The sequence below is a fragment of the Lynx canadensis genome, chromosome X, assembly GCF_007474595.2.
Source record: "Lynx canadensis isolate LIC74 chromosome X, mLynCan4.pri.v2, whole genome shotgun sequence".
NCBI lineage: Eukaryota > Metazoa > Chordata > Mammalia > Carnivora > Felidae > Lynx > Lynx canadensis.
This window is the reverse complement of record NC_044321.2, coordinates 14,597,747-14,614,524: the sequence shown is the minus strand read 5'-3', so window position 1 is coordinate 14,614,524 and position 16,778 is coordinate 14,597,747. Positions and strand designations below refer to the sequence as shown.

Here is a 16,778-nt window from a genome sequence, read left to right as displayed (position 1 = left end):
CGCTTGACTCAGGTTTACTGCAAGGATTAAATAAAAAGTATGCAGAATATTGTGAACACTCTCTAGAATATAGTTAGTAATCAGGAAATAATAGCTATCATTTTCTATCAAGAGCTTTCAAAACATTCATAACCCTTAACACAATAAGTTCGTATCTAATCACCTGAATATGGGAATAATCCAAAGTAAGGAAAAACACTACATAAAGAAATTCTTCTAAGTACTGTTTATATTAGTGGAAAAAAAAGGTCCCATGTTAGAGGAATAATTAAGAATATGATGATTGGGGCACCTGGGTGGCTCAGTTGGTTAAGCGTCTGACTTCGGCTCAGGTCATGATCTCACGGCTCATGAGTTCAAGCCCTGAATGGGGCTCTGTGCTGACAGCTCAGAGCCTGCAGCCTGCTTTGGATTCTCTGTCTCCCTCTCTCTCTGCCCCTCCCCCGCTCACACTCCTCTGTCTCTCTCTCTCTCTTTCTCTCTCTCTCTCAAAAATAAATAAACATTAAAAAAAAAGAATATGATGATCTACCCATTAAATGAAATGTTTAGTAATGGTTAAAATGTTTACAAAGCATTTATAAAAACTTGAGAGATGTTTATATAACAATGTCTTAGTGCCAAAAGCAAGGCTACAAAAAATTAATGTTTAGGATGATCAAAAACCTACAGTATACCAAAAAAAAATAAAACTGGAAAGAAATTATCAAAATGTTAACAGTTGTTGCCTCTGGGTAGTGGAGTGAGGAATATTAATTATTTCCAAATGCTTTTCTATATTTTACAGTATTTCTAAATGAGAAAAACTTTTTATGGATAAATATAAGTAAAAATCGTTGCTTCAGTTTTCAGCAGATTTATTATTACGAAGTCAGAATAAACATTGACTAATATATTCAACAAGAGATAATGGAAGAATAAAAAAAACTATAAGGGAATACTTTGACAAGTATATGCTAATAAAGTAAATAGCTTAGATGAAATAGGCAAATTCTTAGGACACAAAATGCTGAAAATGACTCAAGAAGAAATAGAAAATCTGAATAGATCTATAACAAAAGTAGAAGTAATCAAAAAACTACCCACAAAGAAAGGCCCATGTTCAGCTTTATTTATTGATTTATTGATTTATTTATAGAGAGGGAGAGAGAGAGAGAGAGAGCACAAGTGGGGGAGAGAGGCAGAGGGAGGGAGAGAGAGAGAGAGAGAGAAAATCCATGCTGAGCATGGAGCCCAATGTGGGGCTTGATCCCATGACCCTGGGATCATGACCTGAGCTGAAATCAAGAGTTGGATGTTCAACCGACTGAGCCACCCAGGAGCCCCTCTACCAAACAGTTAAATAATTAATATCAATTCTTCACAAGCTCTTCTAAAAGATGGAAGAGAAGAAGGAATTGCAACTCATTCTATGAGGCTAGTATTACCCTGATATCAAAACCACACAAAGACACCCCAGGGGAAGAAAAACTATAGACCAATATCTTTTATGAATATAGATGCAAAAATCATTAACAAGACACTAGCAAACTGAATCCAGCAACATATCAAAAGTATTATACTCCGTGACCAAGTGGGATTTATCTCAGGAATGCAAAATTGGTTCAACATCTGAAATTCCATTAATGTATACTGTATCATAGAACAAAGGGCAAAAACTGCATGATCGTTTCAATACATGCAGATAAAGCATTTGACAAAATTACACACCACTTCTTAATAAAATAATAAAAGCAATCAATAAACTAGGAATAGGAGTGAACTTCCTCAACCTGATAAAGAGCATCCTGGAGAAAGGCACAGCTACTATCATACTTAAAGGTGAAAGACTGAATGCTTTCCTCTATGATCAGGAACAAGACAAGGATGTGTAGTCATGAATTTCTATTCAACAGTAAGAGAGGGTCTAGTCAGGAAAATTACGCAAGAAAATGAAATCAAAGGCATAGAATAGAAAGGAAGAAGTAAACCTATCTCTATTAGCAGATGACACAGTTTGTAAATAGAAAATCCTAAGGAATCAACCAAAGTCTTGGGATACAAGATCAATATACAAAAAGCAATTGTTTTTCTACACACCTGCAATGAACAATCCAAAAATGAAATTAATAAAACAATTCCATTTTGTAATAGCATTCAAAAGAATAAAGCACTTGGGGTAAATTTAACAAAGGAAGTGTAAAATGTAAATTCTGAATGCAAAAAATAGCGTTGAAAGAAATTAAAGACCTAAATAAATGGGAAGACATTCCATGTTCATGGATCAGTAGATGTAACTGTTAAGCTGGCAATACTCCCCAGATTGATCTACAGATTCAATGCAAGCCCCATCAACATTTCAGATGGCTTCTTTTGGGAAACTGACAAACTGATCCTAAGAGTCATATGGAAGTACAAGGGACCTGGAAAGCCAAAACAATTTTGAAAAAGAAACAAAGGTAAAGGACTCAGAATCCCAATTTCAAAACTTTCTGCAAAAGCTACAATAATCAAGACAGTGTGGTATTGGCATAAGGAGACACATAGATCAATGGAATAGAATTCAGAGTGCAGAAATAAACCCTCATATTTACAGTCCATTGATTTTTGATAAGAGTGCCAAGACTATTCAACGGAGAAAGAACAGTCTTTTCAACAAATGGTCGTGGGGTGACTGGATATCCACATGCAAAGAATAAATTTGTACCTCTACCTCATACCATATGTGAAAATCAACTCAAAATGTATCAAAAACCTAAATGCAAGAGCTAAAAATATAAAGCTCTTAGAAGAAAACATAACCATAAATAATCTTGGCTTTGGCAATGGGTTCTTTGTTATGATACCAAAATCACAAGCAACCAAAGAAAAAATAAATTGGACTTTATCAAAATTACAAAACCTTTCTGCTTCAAAGGATATCATCAAGAAAGTGAGAAGACAGCCCACTAAATGAAAGAAAACATTTGCAAATCATATACTTGATAAAGAACTAATAACTGGAACATATAAAGAATTCTTATAACAAAACAATATAAAAACAAATGACACAACTAAAAATGGACAAATGATCTGAATAGACATTTCTCCAGAGATCTACAAATGGCGAATGGGGTGCCTGTGTGGCTCAGTCAGTTAAGTGTCCAACTCGTGACTTCAGCTCAGGTCATGATCTCACCGTTGGGCTCTCTCTGTGCTGACCGTGTGGAACCTGCTTGGGATTCTCTTTCTCTCCCTCTCTCTCTGCCCCGCCCCTACTCATGCTCGCTCTCTCTCTCTCTCTCTCTCTCTCTCTCTCAAAATAAATAAATTTTTAAAAAAAGACATTTTACAAATGGCTAATAAACACATGACAAGATGCTCAATATCACTAGTCATTAGGGAAATGCAAATGAAGACCATAATGAACTACCATTTCATATCCACTAGGATGGGTATAATCAGAAGGACAGACAAGTGTTGCAAAGGATGTGAAAAAATTGGAACCATCATAGGCTGCTGGTGGAAATGCAGAACGATGCAGGCACTTGGGAAAACAGTTTGGAAGTTTCTCAAAATGTTAAACATTGAGCCACCATATGACCCAGCAATTCTGCTCCTAGGTATATACCCAAGAGCACTGAAAACATCTGTTGACACTATAACTTGTACACGAATGCTCATAGTAGCATTGTTCATAATATAAAAAAAATAGAAACAACCCAAATGCCCACCAACTGATGAATGGGTGAGTGTGCATATTCCTACAATGGAATACTATTCAACAATTAAAAGGAATGACACTCTGATTCATGCTACAACATGAACTTTGAAAACATTATGATGAATGAAAGAAGTCAGACAGAAAAGACTCATATGATCTGATTACATTTATATGAAATGTCCGGGAAGAGTCTGAATCTATAGAGACGGAAAGGAGATTAGTGATTGCCTAGGGCTGGGGAGGTAGGGGGTAGGGGAGTCACTGCTAATGGTTTGGGGGAAGGATATGAGAATGTTCTAAAATTGATAGTGGCGATGGTTGTACAGCTCTGTGAACATACTAAAAACCGGTGAATTAGACGCTTTAACCTGGTGAGTTGTGTGGCATGTGAATGATATCTCCATAAAACTGCTCTTTTTAAAAAGCAATGCAGGAAAACAGTTTGACATTTCCTCAAAAAGTTATACACAGAATTACCGTAAGACCTGGCAATTTCGCTCCTAGGTATATACCCCCAAAGAACTGAGAACAGGGACTCAAACAAGTACACGTACATTCATGTTCAGAGCAGCACTATTCACAGTAGCCAAAGAGGTGGAAATAACCCAAATGTCCATCCACAAAGGAATGGACACGCAAAATGTGGTCTCAACGTACAATGGAATACTATCCAGCCTTAAAAAGGAATGAAGTATGAAAGATGCTACAATCTGGATGCTAAGTGAAAGGGGGCAGAAGGTACATTGTATATTTGACATATCCAGGATAGGTACGTTCACAGAGGCAGAATATAGACGGGTGGTTGTCAGGGGCTGGAAGGAGAGAGAAATTGGGAGAAACTGCTTAATATAAAAGGGGTTTTGCTTTGGAGTGATGGAAATGTATGCAACTAGAGAGAAGGGCAGTTACACAACTTTGTGACTGTACCCAATGCCACAGAAATGTTCCCTTTAGAATGATTAATTAATTTTATGTTATGTGCATTTCACCTCGGTAATTTATTTAAAAGAAAAACCAATCCAAAACTCTAAAGTATTATTTCCATTTACCTGCAACATTTTAAAAGTTGAGAAGTATTTCAAAAAGAGAGAATTCACTGTTATGAGTTTGGCTTGGCCTTTTTGTTTGTTTAACCTAAGAAATTTGGCGAAATTTAAAGAACGCTATGTAATCCTACATATAAAAAGATAATTACTCGCTTTACTCTCTTATGGTAAATTATGACCATGGAATTAGCTCAGTTGGAGCTTTTGAAAGATTTACAGATTTGAAAGAGTTAGAACGTCTCCCTACTGTGGGAGATCGGTTTTGCTAACTCATGGAGCAGAACAGCATTTGATTCCCAAGAGAAAACATCACACGCTAATTAGTAGAGAATACTCTGCATCCTAAACTGTCCATCTTAAGCCTGAGTGAACTTCCAAAAGCAACATGTGGAAGAGGAATTGGGAAAATTATCTATAACCTAGACACCAGAGGAATGGAGCGTGAGAGTGAATAATTCACATAATCTTCCCAGTTTGTTTGTTCTTTAAGTTGCTTGTGGAAACTATGTCTCTTAAACACTCAAGTGAGTTGCAACTTGGTAGGTATGAGAAGCTCAGTATGAAATAAACAAAGGGAATACTTAAGCCTCTAATTATACAGGGGTCTTGGGGGGCATGTCATGTATTTAGAAACAACACCCTTTTGGGGAAGCAGATGATCTTGCATTTCCCAAACTCTACCTGGAATATTCTAAAAACATGGGGGCAAATCTCATGAAGTTCTGTGTTGAATAGCTATAAAAAATAATCCGATCACCGAGTTACAAACTCTAATAAAAAGTCAACGATGCCACTAAACACCACATAGGTATGGATACAGCTATTTATAAGCATATCGAATAAACAGAGGTAAATGCACAGAGACTTTCTTGTTCCCTGCCACAGAGTTTTAAATTGAGATTTTATATTGGTCCATTTTCAGCTGAAATCAAATCAAACATAAACTCTCTCTTAGATAATACTTCACGGCACATCATAAATTCAGAGCTACATCTTCCTAAGTTATGCCAATGTTTAACCTTCGGCTCAAGTGATGGTGCCTTGTGTACCACCACACCGGGCTGGTGGCTGGAGGGGCAAGTGACTCAACGGGGGAAGGGGAGAGAGCGGGGAAGGGGAGAGGGCGAATCCGGTGCACTCGGGCTCCCCGTTCATTCACGAAGACAGGCACCCCCACCCCACCCCCGCTGGCACTCACCTTGCTCAGATCTCGTGTCTGTCACAGACGAAGTGCCACAGCCCATGTCTTCTAAATTATGTGTGCTCATGAATTTAACTTCTCATTCCAAAACAGTGTGAAAAGTGTGTCTCTTTATGCTGCGAGGAGCCACTCCTAGCTGACCCGCCTCAGTCAGAGATCCTGATGAGGAAGGCACAAGAGGGAGGGAGGGGGAGAGGGAAGCGCCCGTTAACAGCAAGGTATCTAAGGGCTTCTCGGCAGGATTCATTTTATGCTTCTTCTCAACTGCTGTTCATCATGTGATGTGGAAAGTGATCAGACATAATCTAATCCTGGTGCATTTTCCAAAACACAGCAGCCGCACCGGAGCAACCATAGATTGCTTTTCTGCTACACATAAATTATATCCCCCCACCCCCCCCCCCCCCCCCCCCCCGTCTAGGTCAGATCAAGGTCTATATAAAATAAAGCATCAAAAATGGAAAGAGAAATGGAAATGTAAGAGCATACAATTTTCTAATTGAAATACGGGGAATGGGATATGAAGGAGCTGATATAATTTAACTGTTTTAGTTTTAAGTTCATAATTAAATCTATTTGGGTTTTTAAAAACACAGATCGGAGATGATGAGACAAAACAACATATTTAAAAACCTGTGCCAAAATTCAAATCAAAGTGAGTTCCTCAACACTGTTTCTCAGAACCGGTTGGAAACCTTGTTTTAAAAAAAGAGGCCGAAGGCCTCCCCCCCCCCCACCCCCACCCCCTGACTAGAGTTCCAGAATCAGGGAGAGTGCCCTTTATGTTTGTTTGTGGGTTTCGTTCGTTCGTTCTTTCTTTCTTTCTTTCTTTCTTTCTTTCTCTCTCTCTTTCTCTCTCTCTTTCTTCTTTCTTTCTTTCTTTCCTTTCTTCTTTCTCTTTCTTTCTCTCTCTCTCTCTCTCTCTCTCTCTCTCTCTCTCTCTCTAAGGTAGCTCTATGCCCAAGGTGGGGCTTGAACTCAGGACCCCAGAAATCAAGAGTCAAGTGGCAAGCTCTACCTACTGAGCTGGCCAGGTGCCTCTGGGGGGAGTGCCCTTTTGAAACAAGCCAAAACGGATTTTAGTGTCCCTCCTCGTGACTGTTTTGGGTGATGCTGCCTTTATTTTGTATTGCTCCAAACCAGCCTGATCGAATCTATCTGCATTTCTTGATAGGAACAAGGTCAAAAAACAACTGACTTGGGACCCTACCAGGCACATCTATTTTTCCATTAGCAGTATGCTAAAAGCTTGAAAATTTTGACTCAACTAAAGAAAGAGAAAAATGAACAAAATACCTGAATTATGGAAATATCATTAAAACAATAATAACCTTAATAAACAGATATTCTGATCAGAGCTAGGCCTAATTCTTTTATGTATTGAAATAGTTAACCCTAGTCAATGTTGGGGTATCTCCAAATTTGACAGGCACTTCTATCCGGTCTTTCTTACCTACATCATGGATAAAAAATGTTAACAAGGTCAGCTCCAAGGGCATTCCACTCCAGCCCATTCTCCAGGGTTCCTGAAGATCCATTACATTCACACTCTCTGAACATATCTGTTCAGTCAGGTGGTAAATCCACCCATTGCAACTATTATCTTATTTATCTATGAGGCATCCTGGGAAATTTTGCTAAAAATGTTCATGAAATTAAGATATATACTTTGACACCTTGACATTCGGGACTATCCCAGCCCAGGAAGAAGAAAACAGGAGGAGGAAGAGAAGGAGGAGGAGGAAATCAGTTTGGCATGATTTTAAATAACAGAATCATAGAAGTTTAAAACTGGGAGAGACCTCTAAAATTACCTAGAAATTGGGAATGCAAACTGGTTCAGCCACTCCAGAAAACAGTATGGAGGTTCCTCAAAAAATTAAAAATAGAACTACCCTACGACCCAGCAATTGCACTACTAGGTATTTATCCAAGGGATACAGGGATGCTGTTTCGAAGGGGCACATGCACCCCCATGTTTCTAGCAGCACTATCAACAATAGCCAAAGTATGGAAAGAGCCCAAATGTCCATCGACAGATGAATGGATAAAGAAGATGTGGTATATATATACAATGGAGTATTACTCAGCAATCAAAAAGAATGAAATCTTGCCATTTGCAGCTACGTGGATGGAACTAGAGGGTATTATGCTAAGCGAAATTAGTCCGAGAAAGGCAAAAATCATATGACTTCACTCACATGAGTACTTTAAGAGACAAAACAGACAAACATAAGGGAAGAGAAGCAAAACTCATATAAAAACAGAGAGGGGGACAAAACAGAAGAGACTCTTAAATATGCAGAACAGAGGGTTACCAAGGGGTTGTGGGAGGGGGGAATGGGCTAAACGGGTAAGGGGCATTAAGGAATCTACTCCTGAAATCATTGTTGCACTATATGCTAACTACATTGGATGTAAATTAAAAAAAAATAAACATGGTAAAAAAAAAAAACAAGAAAGAAAAGAAAGCACTCTAAACATTTACTCCTCACAAAAATATTGAGCTAAGTACATTATTATCCATTTACTGATGTTCCATGTACCTGGAAAAAAAAAGCCTGACCTATAGTAATAAACAATAAACAAAATTTTAAAGAGAAAAAAACAAAATAAAATTACCTAGAATTTACACAAAGTGCAAGGAAGTCAAGCGACTTGCCTGATGTCATATAGACACCTTGGTCGTCAAACTCTTGCATATTACCATCGCCTGGGGAGCGTTTAAAACTCCCACTGTGCGGACAGCACCACATTAAATGAGCATCTCTGGGGGGTTAAGAAATACTGATGCCTGGGTCCCAGCCCCAGAGGTTCTGATGTAATTGGTACCGGGTGGGATTGGGCATCAAGAGCCTTTTAAACTCCCCAGATGATTCTAATGGGCAGCCAAGTTTGACAGTCTTTCATAGAGACGATGTTTTAGCAAACCCATGACGACACCTGAGGATCATCACATTTTCCTCTAAATGCTTTGACTCCATCTGTTTGGAATAAAATTTTTCCAAAGGTCACGTCAGTCTTATAAAGCCGTGGTTTCGGGCATCTTATTCTTTTCTCCTTTTTGAAACTGGAGTGCTATTTACCCATCACCTGCCTTCTCTCCATACTTAGAAATGTCTTACAGGTTCTCTGCAGCACCTATGAGAACACATCTACGGGGGCCCTTCATCACCGTTTGAAGTAGTTCATCTCGGCCTGGTGACCTTCTCCATGTGCCTAGGTCAGTGCTCTCCAACGTAAGTATCATAAGACTCACCAGGGGGAGGTTATTAAAAAATGAAGACTCAAGCCTTACCACCAATACTCAGATTTAAGCAGTCTGGCGGGCCTGGGAATCTGCAATTAAAGTGCAGCCTCCAGAGGCACCTGGGTGGCTCAGCCAGTTAAGTGTCTGACTTCGGCTCAGGGCATCATCTCACAGTTCGTGTGTTCGAGCCCCACGTCGGGCTCTGTGCTGACAGCTCAGAGCCTGGGCCTGCTTCGGATTTCGAGTCTCCCTTTCTCTCTGCCCCAACCCTGCTCGCTCTCTCTCTCTCTCTCTCAAAAATGAAATAAACATCAAAAAAAAAAAATTAAAGTGCAGCTTTCAGGCGACTGTGACACAGGCACTCCCAGGTCTCAGTTTGAGAAACACTGCTCTCCATATCTCCCTTGGGCTTCGCGTCCATCTTTACGGTATTTATTCTACTCCTTTTTGTGAATACATAAGAGTAGGGCATTGAGTAGGCAACACCGATGCAACGATAAGAAGTGAGATATTTCAATCTTGATTTTCTTTTTGCAGAAAAAACATAAAACAGTATCTCTCCAAAGGTATTTGGTTCTCAGCCACCCGTCAGTTCATTACGCCACAAACAAAATTCCATATAAAATTCACTAGGAGCTAAAGAGCACCAGACTCGAGTATGTTTCTGTCAGACTGTAAGATCCCACGGGTATCTTTCTTTCTACGTACTCCTCCTTGAACCTCTGGCACCTACACAGTGCCTTTCACACAGCAGGTGTTTGAGAAATGGCTAAATGAATTAATGGAGATTTCTAAGTCAGACTCCTTTAAAAAAATGAATTGCTGAAAGTCATTATTGGTCTGTGATTTGCTGCAGATACATGCTATTCGAATATATAAAAGCCTTTTATTAAACCAGAAAATGGGTAGTACTTAGACATTCCTTTTTAAAGAAGATTTTAAAATCATGATGGAGAAAAAACTGAGGATTGTTCTAGAATTCTTTGGTTATTAGGAAACAAACTGCTGTTCGAATTTTTACATTATTAAGTAACAATCACTAAGCGAATTATTCTCAAACTGTTTTTCTCCTTCAGGTAACAGGTAAAACAAACAAAAAAGCTCCTTTCAATGCTCACCAAAACAAGAGGTGGCTAAGGCCAGGTACCACTTTTTACTCCCACACTCTGTCCAAGCTAGACTGCCATCATCCACTTAAAGGCAGAGAGGAAAACAAGTTTTTAAGCAGCGTAGGTACCTTTGAGGACATCTCTAGCTGGCTGTTAGGCTGATAAAAATGATTTGGGGATTTTCCATTATTTGAGAAAAATCTAAGCTTCTTCCATTTCTGGCCCTCTGTCAGCACTAGAAAAGCATTTAGTGTGCTAAAGAAGTCTCTGGAGAAATGATTCCCTCGGGCCTGAAAGGGGTCCTCTGGCTCAGGAGGTGGGGAGTTTCTACAGGGTTCACAAAGACCCCGGAATGCCATAGTCAGTGACATGTACCACTGAAAAGGTAGATCTCGGCAAAAAAAAAAAAAAACAAAAAACAGCTTGAAACCTTCCCAGAGCGGCTGCCCCTACCGATATCTATACGCCAAAGATGGTTTTAAAGCACAAACATGAAACAGTGACTCATCACTGGTGCTCACTTATAATCTGCGAAAGAAAAGGCTTCTAAGGCTTCTGCTAAAAGGCTTTTACTGTAAGTGGGGGCAGCCAGGGTAACTGAAGGGCAGAACTGTTTGAGGTCCGGCTCTCTTCATCCCACTTTTCACTTCCCAAGGTGAAAACACAAGAAAACAACAAGAGATGGCCCTTGGAGCCAACCTAACCTCGGCCATTAAGCACCCTCCAAGTGCTAGCCCGGCCTCCCCAAGTTGTTCTTATCCGTTCTGAACTTTATTGTATCACCATGCGCATTCTTATTGGACTCCCACATCTCAGCTCAGCCACCTGGGCCTTGATTCTGCCTCTGGCCTTCTAGATTTGAATGGCGTGGTTAACCATGCTCAAAACTCAGCCTTTCTCAGCGATGCAGTCTTTTATGAGAAATTCCTACTCTAGTTCCGGCCCTGCGGAACCCAAACCCGGAAGCCATAGTCATTCAACCGGCACCACACCCCCAAGCCCAACGTGGGAGTTCAGTTGGCAGGTCTAATTCTACCCCCGGGTTCATCCTCTCCAGTATTCATCAAAAACAAGCGTTCTGTAGCCTGATGTCTATGGCCTAAACATAACCAAGGGGCACAGAGTGGGGCAGAGGAGTCCTTGGCAGATGGCCCTCTTAGAGAGGCCCCTTCCAGCCCAACCTGTGCAGTGGAACACTCTAGCGTTTCCTCGTGTCCAGGCTCTCGAATGAATAAGGGGTGGTCTGTGAGCCCAACCTGGTGAGTCTTCCTCGCTCTCATCAGATGAAAGGTTAAGAAGAGGGAGCAAACTACACTGACCACCAGAAGGTGTCTGAAGGCATGTGGTACCGTATCGACAGGATGGGAAGCAAGAGGCAGCTTGGCCTGGTGCCAGGTTTTCCAAAATATGTCTGTGGGAGAGTAGTTCTCTGTGCTTTAGGATTCCGGGAATAAGACAAAAAAGGCCCCACAGTCAAGTAAGACAGATTTCCTGACTGCAGGATTCCTCACGTCCCAAACAGCCTCGCAGGGGACAGCTTTTGAAGAAAAGCATCTCAAGAGTATATACTGTTCCGAACTGCTTGTTCCTAACTACCTACTGATGGCTCAGTAGAGCCCGGGGCTTAGAAGTCACACAAACTGGCTGGCTCAGTCATAGGAGATGTGACTCTTTTTTTTTTTTTTTTAATGTTTATTTATTTATTTTGAAAGAGAGAGAGACAGAGAGAGAGAGAGCCTGCGAGCAGGGGAGGGGCAGAGAGAGGGGGAGAGAGAATCTTAAGCAGGCTCCATACTGTCAGTACACAGCCCGACACGGGGCTGGATCTCACCAACCATGAGATCATGACCTGAGCGGAAATCCAGAGTCGGATTCTTAACCGACTGAGCCACCCAGGCGCCCTGTGCAGGCGACTCTTAATCTCAGGGTCATGAGTTCAAGCCCCACACCGGATGTGGAGCCTAATTTAAATAAATGAACGAATGAATGAATATTAACTTTTGTAAAAAAAAGGAAGAGGTCAAACAAACTGGAGTTTAAATTCTTCTCAGCTAGTCATTAATTCCTCTACACCTCGCTTTTCTCATCACAGGACTAATAATGCCTACCTTACAGGCTTGTACTGAGGAGCTCAGTGGTGGGGAAAAAAAAAAAAAAACCAGTTTGAACAAAAAGCAGTTCTTAGCTGATGAGTCAGCAGGGGTCACGCACGGGTGGGGGCCCGCCCAGCTAGGAGTGCTGAAACGGGACTGTGTTTGCTCAAATCTCTTCCTTCAGAATGCTTGGTCTGGGACCTCCCAGAGACTAAAACCCTGGGGCGTCTGCTCCTTCTGGGGGTAACTGTAGAGTCATAAGAAATGGCCTTTTTTTCCGCTGAGAGCACAAAGACCCGAAAGCATGCTATGCCGGTAATAATAACAATGTAGCGAAAATCACTACTATTTGCTAAGGACTGCTACTTACCCAGCACAGTGGGTGCTTTCTATTTCTATTATTCCAGTCAATCTTAACAGCAACTTTTAAGGTAGTATCATCACCCCCATATTACAGATCAAGAGCTGAGACGCAGAAATTAAATATTGTACTCCATGGCACAGCTGTGTAGGAGCAGCGCCGAAGACCCATTCTGTGTAATAATTAAAGAACAAAAGTGACCACGAAAAGGTCGGCTACCCCTTGGTCGCAGATCAAATCCGATCAGTCTATGCAAGCACTAAATCACTCAGGAGAACTCTCGACCATCACAAGGAATTGTTTCCCTTTCTTGCAGAGAGATACAAGAGGCCAAGGGGGCTCGGAAGATTTCTGAACACAAAGTTGTGGAGCGGGGTTCGGGGACTGCCCCCGCGAAGGGGCTGGAAGGGTTTCCCAAAGTATCTCTTCCCTCATTTCTAGTCCTCACCCGAGGGACCACAGAGTTTTTCCAAATATCACGCTCATTTGAACTAGGCTGCGACCCTTCGCATTGCAAAGTCAGCTGTACATCTTTAAGATGATAACAGCCGACTGGGAATCCGGATCTTTGAGAAAAATCATTCCGAGAAATTGCAAAGCAACAAAACAAAGTGTAAGGAGCGCATGTTTCCTGTCCCGTTGCTACCCAATATATGTTTATAATGTAGACTTCCACTTGCTCAAAATACCCGAGAACAAACAAACGTATTACCTCTTTCTTCCGCTTGGCCAATGCAGAGGTTTTTCCTCACCCTGGGTGTTTCAAGAGAAACAAACACAAGAAAAAACCTTCTCTAGAGGGGTGCACTGGTCTGAAAGAGAAGAGGTACAATCCCAGCTCTCTCTGGAGCACCCTCCCCCCCAACACACGCGCACACACACGTGCAAGCACGCATGCATTCACACAATCTGCAACTCACATCTCTGCAGCTCTCTGCAGGGAGAACTCTCGCTGAAATAAATCAAGAAATAAACACACATGCGCACACACGAAGAAATAACTCAAACAGGCCACGGCTGCTTTGCCTTTCAGCCTGGAAGGCGAGCTCCAGTCAGAGATCCCGGAGAGAGGCTGGGTTGGCCCGTGAGCCACAGCCATCTGCCCCAACCCTGCCCCAGAGGAGATAAAGGGAGAACACTCGAGTAATGGGCTGCGGTCACATGACTGCTTCCGAGGGGACCAGGCTCTGTACAGGCAGGACCAGGCCGCTGTTTGCATACATAATCTGCATCGATACAAAACACACAATGAATTTTGAAGAAGGGCAGAAAAGCATTCAGTGGCTCTTTAGGTCAACTGAGGATGACTTTTAGGCAACATTACCGTAACCCGGGTATGACCGAGAGAAGTGGAAACACTAAACATTCCTCCTTAGGACTCGAAAAGGCACGGGCTTAAGGGAGTGGCCTTGGCTGCTGTGCTGCAAATGCATTTACATGACAGTTTTATTCCTCTAGCTATTCTATTAGCTGCTTGACGGAGAACCTATCTGTGAAAGAGAGATTCGCCTCCCTTCATCAGCAGAAAGGAAATTGAAAGTTGACCTGTCATTTTGCTGAGCTTGCTGAGGAGGGGGAGGAGGAAGACCCGTTTGAAGAAGCAGGTGCCCATATCAGTACCGGCTGCCACCAGCCACAGTTCTGTCGGCTTTCGAGGCAATGCAGCGGGTTCTGGCTCCCGGAGTCTCATACTGACGGCAGCTGCACCCACAGCAATTTTCCTCCCAAATTCTGCCTGGCTGGTTACACGGCATATGCTCTTGAACTTCCCGGCCTTGGGCAGTGCAAGCTAGGATTTAAAGGACTCCGGCCAAGATCACATCATAACCCCACCCAAGCTGCTCTTTAGCCAATTCCTCTCTGCGATCGAGAGCCATAGGAGATCCAGTAAAGTGGTTACCTAAGCTTGCTATTTAATCTAATGGAGTCACTTTAAAAATCACTGGAAAGGCAGCTCTGGGCTTCTGCACTCCTATTAGCATATTAAATATTATCAGAGGGCCTCATTATGAGGCAATACAACCATACAGGTTTCCATGGTAGGGACTCCAAGACTAAGACCTAATGAGGCTGCCATACACAGTATAAATGACAGCGTAATTACCCAGGCTCTCAAAAGATAGTGGACAAAGTCGCTCTACGGCCTCTGTGTTTCCGGCCAAATGCCTATTCAATCCACGGTCATCAAACGATGGCTGTGTCTAGATACGGTTGTTCAAATGTCACCCCTTCTATGTGAAGCCTTTCCTAAATCACCAAAGGGGAGTTAGGCAGTCTTTTCTTCTGGTTCCACAAGCTCTGTGCGTGCCCACTTACAGAGCTTCCCAAAGTGCGCTACAGTTTGTCCTTTTACATGCGAAATCCTGAAAGGGAGGGATCCATGTCATTCCTCTTGGCATTCCCAGCCCCAAATGCCTGAGAGGTACTCACCAGATATTTGTCTAATCACAGAAAGAGAGGAGGTTCTAGGCATTTGTTAATTTGACATGTGTTAATCTTATTTAATCCACACACCATCCTATTATCCCTGTTACGCTTTAGGAACTCTAGCCCGAAGTCAAACAGCAAATGAGTGGCAGAGCTGGGATTTGAACCCGGGCACTTTGATTCTGGAACTCCTGCTTATGATATCCTTACTCTATACTGCCTCGGTCAGCACCTTATGTGTTGGCAAAGTGAAGGTTCCAGCCTCTTCTCAGATGCCCTGTGACTTTCCTCCAGCTGAGCAGGGATGTGTTCTCCCGGCCTGAAAACAGAAAAAATAATCGGGAAAGTAATGCTGACAGTTTTAAACTCACTCGTTAACAGATTTGTACCCGTCACAGTCAAGGGCGATTTCTCTCTCAGTGGGCACATCATCCTATGAAAACAGCCAACACGAAAGGTGAGGGCTCACTTCCCCCCTGGGAAAAGGCCACGGCAATACCAGATCATCCTCAACTAAGATGGCCTGTGCTCTTCAAGTCAACACATCGTCATCGAGCCACCCCTAGGTGGCAGATACCGTGCTGCAGGATGGAGACGTAAATGGCGAACAAAATGGACATGATCAGGTGAGGCAAACCCACAGGTGAATAAGTCATCAAAATAAAATCACAAATTACAATCTTTCTCTCATATCGAAATATAAACACCAGGCATCTAAAACAGTGCTAGGCACAAAACAGATCTTTATTACACGAATAAATGAAAGCAAATCAGTATGATAGGATCTCTAGTAGGACAGCTGAGGGGCACAGAGAAAGAGCCCCATCCCCAAGAGGGGGATAGAGGAAGGCTTTCTAAAAGAAGTGATGCTGGAGTGCCTGGCTGGCTCAGTCAGTAGACTGTGTAACTCTTGATCTCAGGGTTGGGAGTTCAAGCCCCACGTGAGGCATAAAGTTCAGTTAAAGAATAAATACATAAAAGTAAAGAAAAATAAAAGAATGATGCCCGGCCCTCAGGCCCTAATGACCCAGCAGTCAACCAAGGAGAAAGGAGGTGAGGGAGAGAAGAGGCAGACAAGAGGGACGCGTATTCTTGCGCATGGGCGTATCTTACAGTACTTAACGAGGATGTGAAATGGGAGAGGGAAAACAAAAATCAGCATGAACGGAGTTCCGAACACGGCAATTAGACATACAAGTGGGTAGAGAAAAGTGCCCGTCTGCTATGACTGAACAATGGCAGCTTCTCCAGCTCTACAGGCTGGACTCCCTCTTTCGCGGCTGTCTGTCCTTCCTTCCTCACTTCCCCATTTCCCTACTGGTTTGCCTTCACCTCCTAAGTAGACGTAGTCTCACATGCTTGGCTCGGGATCTGCCTCTGAGGGAACCCAAGCCAGGACATTCGTCTAGTCTATGGCGGCAGCAAGCTACAGAAAGAGAGGAACAGAGAGGGCTGATTACCTCACAAGGGAGAGACTGAGCGTTGCAGGCAAGGCTCCCCTACCTCGCAAGCCTCCTAACGTTGGCCACACTGCCATCTTCTACCAAGGAGAAGTAAGGCTAATGGGCAGCTCCTCTTACTGGTCATGACACACACTGAGAATATGCTG

General features: G+C 42.4%; 1 protein-coding gene across 1 annotated transcript in view; it reads right to left on the bottom strand.

Moving 5' to 3' along the window:
* The window catches only part of PPEF1 (protein phosphatase with EF-hand domain 1), a 91,097-nt gene extending 85,028 nt beyond the window's left edge, over positions 1 to 6,069 (bottom strand). The window contains exon 1 of the mRNA XM_030305468.1: positions 5,927 to 6,069. Within this exon, the coding sequence (XP_030161328.1) occupies positions 5,927 to 5,996 (70 nt within the window). The 5' untranslated portion in view covers positions 5,997 to 6,069. The remainder of the gene's footprint in view (positions 1 to 5,926) is intronic.
* Between the last annotated feature and the right edge of the window lie 10,709 nt (positions 6,070 to 16,778).